This window comes from Balaenoptera musculus, chromosome 2, assembly GCF_009873245.2.
Source record: "Balaenoptera musculus isolate JJ_BM4_2016_0621 chromosome 2, mBalMus1.pri.v3, whole genome shotgun sequence".
Classification (NCBI taxonomy): Eukaryota; Metazoa; Chordata; class Mammalia; order Artiodactyla; family Balaenopteridae; genus Balaenoptera; species Balaenoptera musculus.
The window spans coordinates 67,287,164-67,293,163 of record NC_045786.1 but is presented as its reverse complement, the minus strand read 5'-3'; the positions used below and the strand labels follow the sequence as shown (position 1 = coordinate 67,293,163).

Sequence of the window (6,000 nt, the reverse complement as noted above, 5' to 3'; positions counted from 1 at the left end):
CACTCACTTATTGATTAAACACCCTTTAGCTACTGGAAAAATCATCAGAATTGGAGGCAGGCGTTTGTTTCTTTCCAGTGTTCCACCTGGGAGCCACTCCAAATACATGAAAACCTTTTGGCAAATCCGCTTGTAAGGCTCCTCCCCCATAGGACTAACTATTTTCAGGAAAACAGAGGCTCTGCCTCTGGCCCTATCCCACCTCTCTTGAACTTTGCACTTACCGTGATGAAAAATTAACCGGGCTAATGTTTCCCTTCCAAGGACAACCTCTGCAGAAGCCAGCCTGGCTGGGCCCCAGGAGACCAGGCACCAGAACAGAGTTCCTATCCATCTGGAGCCACCCCACCCACTCACTGCCCAAAGTCAAGGGAGCATGTGGGGGTCCTCCTGGCACCCGGAGGAATCTAATCCTTAGCCCTCCTCACTGCTTTGTGAAACTGGGCTGATTTCCCCAACTCTTCTTGTGGAGAAACGGAGGCCAGAGAAGAAAGAACCAGCCCAGAAATGGTACTTGCTGGCTTCATAACATGGGTCCAGCGCTGTTTTCTGCATGTACAGCTGTCCCTGTCCCATGCATGACGGCATATGAAGGAAGCGCAGGAAAGCATGTTTCAGCCACACTAGCTGCTGACAAGTTACTGCCCCCCCCCCTCAGGAAAATGAGAGGGCTGAACCGGGGGCCCTTTCCATGTCACAATTCAGAGGCTTAGGGACATGCTAGGTCCTTCCACTACATGCAATCCTCAGATCTCTCTTGGGCTCCTCACCTCCATAGCACACATTGCACTTCACCATACATGGCTTTCTTCCTGTGTAAAATGAGGGCCTTGCACTGAAGGGGAACAATTTTAATGCTCTTTCTACATTCGTAGTTGTGTGCTTCATTCTTACAGCTGAGAGAATAGACGCTCAGTGGGGTGAAGGGATGAAGAGAGCCAGGATCGAAAGCCAGGTCAGTCACTGATGAAGCTTGAGGTCCTTTAGCTCGATCTGACTGCCTCTCAACAGTGGGACCTGCCTCATTCGATGTTCAGGTTAAAATGAATGTTTTACTGGGATGACGGCAAGGGCCCCTTTCATGTGGGCACACACCTCCTACCCCTTGGTGCTTCTCTAGGCCGTGCGCTCCTGAGGTTAGGGACCTTCATCTTTCATTTCAGCATCCCAGAAATGAGTAGGACGGCAACACGGAGGTACTCCGTAGATGTGCACGTCTAACCGAAACCTGCTCCCCCCCTGCACGGCTCTCCATGGCACTAATGGTGGCCCCAAGGTGTGGTTCTATTCCTTTACAGCATTCGACTGTTTGCAAAGCTTTCCACGTTGTATTCCCACAACCACTGTAGGAGACTGAGAGGAAAGCTATCTCTAGCTCCATTTTACAGGTGAGCAAACATTTCTTCTAGTATCACAATAGTGCACCTGTGTAAAGAACTTTTGTTTTGCAAAGAGCTCCATCTGTGGTGTCACCTTCGCCCTCCATGACTCTATAAGGCAGCTAGCTGGGTGCAGTGGCAAGAATGTGGACTGAGGCCTCACAAAGCATGGGGATCAGATCCCAGCTCTGCTGCTAGGGCTCTCGAGTACTTATTATAATCTCTGTGCCTCAGGTGCTTTATCTGTAAATGGGAGACATAGGGACATCTACCCCAAGAGCCATTGTGAAGGTGAAATCAGAGGACAGCACTCAGGCTACCTGGAATGAAGAAAGCCATCAATAAATGTTGATTGCCTTCCTCCCTTCTCTTTTTTGATGAGGGCTGGCAGGAAGGGAGTGAAACCAGATTACAGTGGCTGCTGGTTAGCCCGAGGACCAGCCAGGAACGGGAACCAGGTCATTAAGCCCCAGTTGGGGTTCAGGGATTCTCCTTTAAGGTCCAAGCAGGCGGGGAGTTAGAAGGAGGGGAAGGCGAGAAACCCAGCGCTCAGCCCCAGCAGCTGACAGGCTTGTGGGAGGCCATTCTCTCCTACCAGGCAGGGACCCCTGCAGCTTCTGGGCTGACTTTGTGGATTAGGCCATACCTCACAGGGCTTTGTAACTCCCCACCCGCTAGAGGGTTTGCAGATAACTTCTTTCTCACCACGGGAGTTTCCTGCTGTTAAAAACAAACAAAGCCTAGAGGCCTGGTAGGGGGAGGGGCAGCAGGAGAAAGGCCCTGGGGGCCTGGGGTGACTCCTGAAAGCAGCTGAGTGAAGGGTCTGCGGGCAGATGCCCCTGAACTGTGCTGGTAGGGAGAAAAACCCCAGAGCTCCCCCAATATTCCCGTGTTCCTTTGCTTCCCAGCAAAACTAATTTGGAATGCATAAGGTTCCCCAATACTGCCCTTTTGCCCCACTTTTTGCGAGTTTACAGCTTTGAAAACAAAGCTCTCTCTCCTATTTATTGGGTGTCGAATTTCGGATCTTTCTTTATCATAAGATTCCAACACCCTGTAATGAAACCTTTCCTCCAAAGATAAGTTCTAAAGCGCCCCCATTCATTTCTTCCTGAACTCAACAAATGTCTCTGAGGCCCATTTTCTGCCGGGCACTTGGTTTCCAAGGCCCAGGGGACCCCTGGCTCCAGCTATTATCCAGGGAGTCACTGGGGTCCCCAAATCTCCACTTCTGAGAGCCTCTCCCTAATCCCTCTTTCGCACGGTCTCGGGGCTCTAAGCCGGTATGATCTCACCGGTGCGAGAATTAAAACAGTCCTAGAGTCACCGGCGCCGCCAAGGCCCCTGACCGGGATCGGCGCTCCCGCGTCTCGGTGCGCGCCCCAACTTCCTGGGCCTAAGCCTTCCGCGCGCCCTCTCTCGGACCGGGGTCCTCCCGGGGGTGCACCGCCAGCCTGCGGCCGGACGGCGCTCGTTCGTGCGAGTCTAACCCTCTCGGGCCCGCCACTCCAACTGAGCTTCCTGAGTGTGGGTTCCGAGAGCAGACGCCACGGCCCGAGCCCGGCCCTCCAGCCTGGGGCCCCTCGCCGCTCCTTTCCCACGACTTCCTCCTGGCGCCCGCCGGACTTCAGGTCGGGGCCGCGCGGGGTCCTGCGCGCTCCAGCCCGGGCCGCCGCTGTCCCCGGACGCCCACGTGGGCGTGCTCCGCTCCGGGCGGGGGAAGGCCGGGCGCCCTCCCGGAGGCGGGGGGCGGGCAGGGCGCCCGCGGGAGGAGGCAGCAGGGCGCGGGGGAGAAGGCGGGGAGCCCCGGCGGCAAGGGGGCGGTGACAGCGCTTGGAAAGGAGGCTGCACGCGGATTTGCATGAAACACAGACTGGCAGCGGGCGGGAGCGGGAGCGCGGCGCAAACCCGGGGACGGCCCAGCGAGCAAGCGAGCGAGCCGGGAAGGAGGAGGGCAGCGGGGAGGCGAGGCTACCGAGGCGGAGGGATCTGCGCATCAAAGCGAGCGAGGCGAGCAAAGTTTGGCTGGGAGTTGGACTTTCCTTCCTGGAGGCGGCACCCAAACAGCCACCCCGTGCGGAAACCCAAACTTTCTTCTGCCACTCCGAGCCCCGCGGCCGCCGTCTCCGCCCCGCGTCCGGGGCCTTCCCGATCCCGCGCCTCTGCTGCCTGCCCGCCCGCCCAGCCGCCCCTCCGCCCTTCTCCCCGCCGTGGGAGCCGCCCGGGGCGCAGGGCCGCGCGCCGAGCCCCGCCGGCTGCAGCGCCGCGGCCCGGCCGGGAGCACCGGCAAGTTCGCTGAGAGTTGAGGCGAAGTTTGGGCGGCCGCTGCCTTCCCCGGCCGAGCACCCCGCTGCGCCCCCGGCGTCCTGCCGCGCCCAGCCCCGCCGGGGGCGCTCCTCGCCGCCCGCGCGCCCTCCCCAGCCATGTCGTCCATCCTGCCCTTCACCCCCCCGATCGTGAAGCGCCTGTTGGGCTGGAAGAAGGGCGAGCAGAACGGGCAGGAGGAGAAGTGGTGCGAGAAGGCGGTCAAGAGTTTGGTCAAGAAGCTCAAGAAGACGGGGCAGCTGGACGAACTGGAGAAGGCCATCACCACGCAGAACGTCAACACCAAGTGCATCACCATCCCCAGGTGGGGGCCCGAGGGACGCTGGGGCGCGCCCGCCCAGCCCCCTGGCGTGGCGAGGCCGGCCTGGTGGGATAGGAGCGGGAGGGATAGCGTGTGTGTGTGTGTGTGCGCGCGCGCGCGCGCGTAAGGGGGGTGGGAACGCGGGCAGGAAGGGGGTGGGGGGACCCCAAACAAAACCTTCTCTAGATTTGCAAAGATTCAGAGCCTGGGGCTTCCACGCGGCACTCGCGCTCCTAGACCTCGCATTCGGTTTTCACCTACGGGAAAGGGGGTGCTGCAGGAATCGGCCGCCCCCACCCCGGGGAGCTGCGGACTAGAACTTGAGGCCCGCTTTGTTCAGCTCTGCTGGCCGGAGCCCCTCCTCCGCCGCCGCCTCCCGCCCCCGCGGCCCGCGCTCGTGGAGGTGGTGGTGTCTCTCCTTTTCTTTTCTTCATTCCTGTCCCCCCACTTTTTTCCTCCTCGGCAGGAATGCAGTCCGTACAGCTGGGGCTGTGGGTGAGGAGCGGGAGCCTCGTGATTGACAGATTCCTTCTTCATTCTCTCTTTGCCTTCGGGATTAGCATTTTTATCGAGTATTTTTAGATTCGGTTGTGCCAGTCTCCCGCCCCCTCCGCACACACGCACTTTTAGTTGCAGTGCAGGGCTCTGACTTTCAGATGAGAGAGATAAGTGGCAGAGAGTGGGGTCCTCTCCTCCGCCTCCCCCGACTGTTTTTTGCCCAGCTTTCAGTCTGAGATTGCGGGTGGATGCCGAAAGGACGGGGCTCAGAGCTGAGATAACAAAACGCACCCCAAAGTGGGCCTCGCATCGGCCCTCGCATTCCTACAGAGCCCTCCTTCCCAAAGCGCTTTGCCATCTGTCTGGACCTCCTTTATCCTCCACTTCGCGCCAGCTAGGTCAGGCGGGAGCTCACAGATGGCTGGTAGAAGGGGTCAGTGACTTCTCTCCACTCCCCACGGCCTTCTCTTAGCTGAGATGTGCCAGGCTGGGGATTGGGGTGTCTTGAGGGGGCGCCTTAGCCTCCTGTCTCTCCCTCTCAGCCCCCTTTAAAACTCTTATTCTGAACCAAGGGAGAGTTTGTGTGTCTGTGTGAGTAGGGGACGTTCTTGGGGTTCCAGGCTGCAGAGCAATGAGTAGAGGGTCCCCAAGGCCAGAGCCCCACAGAAATTGTCATCCTTGCTGCTGGGCCAGGAGTAGACTCCATCCTTGGCCACCTGCTTGGGGCAGCTGTACAAGGGCTGCCATCCGTGTCAGGCAGGCACAAAGCAACATCTGTCCATGGGAACCCAGGCCTCCTCTGGAAATAAATGCCACATATGGTGGGAGTGCTGACTTGAAAAATAATAATTTTTTTCAAAACTGGGTGGATCCAGTCAATAAAGCGGGAGGGAAGGCAGTGTGCTGTCTGGGAAGTGTGTTTTGGGTGTGTGATCGGGAGCCAGAATTGACTTAAGAGAAGGTGGTGTGATGTGATGGTCAGTGAGCCCTAGGTCCTGGTCCCAGCCCTAGTTCTTCATTCTTCATTATTCCTTTCCGCGGAGGGTGGGGAGTAGGGTGAATAAATGTCATACTTCTCCAGCCTGGGGAAGGCTTTGCAAAACCTGCCTTCTTACCTGCCTGAGTGCATTGAGGACAAGTGCTTTATGTTGTGAAACAGGAAAAAAAAAAAGCTATTAATTATAAAATGAGCATCTGTGTAAAGTGTTTCACAGCTTACAGAGGACTTTCACATGCTTTTATGAGATCAAGAAAAAGAAACTCCTGGAAAATAGATCAGGTAATTAGGCCTAAGATTTATCCCACGTTTAATGTTGAGAAACCTTTGGAGGAGAGAGGTGAAAAAGGCTTGGCATAGTAGACATGCAGTTCTGACCAAATGTGCTCCTTCTGCTGGCCCAGGCTGCTCTTCCCTTTGAAGGTTCTGAATACATTCTTTGCTAATGGCTAGAGCAGTGTTAACTAGGGGGATTGGGCCCCATGGATCTTTGTTGGTAA

The 6,000-nt window shown here is 57.1% G+C and overlaps 1 protein-coding gene across 2 annotated transcripts in view; it reads left to right on the top strand.

The window, feature by feature from the left end:
* Window positions 1-3,174: 3,174 nt before the first annotated feature.
* Window positions 3,175-6,000, top strand: part of SMAD3 (SMAD family member 3) — a 116,808-nt gene continuing 113,982 nt past the window's right edge. The window contains exon 1 of one of the 2 annotated variants that reach the window (XM_036843590.1): window positions 3,175-4,008. In XM_036843590.1, the coding sequence (XP_036699485.1) occupies window positions 3,803-4,008 (206 nt within the window). In that variant the 5' untranslated portion in view covers window positions 3,175-3,802. The remainder of the gene's footprint in view (window positions 4,009-6,000) is intronic. The other variant, XM_036843591.1, reaches the window with a different exon arrangement.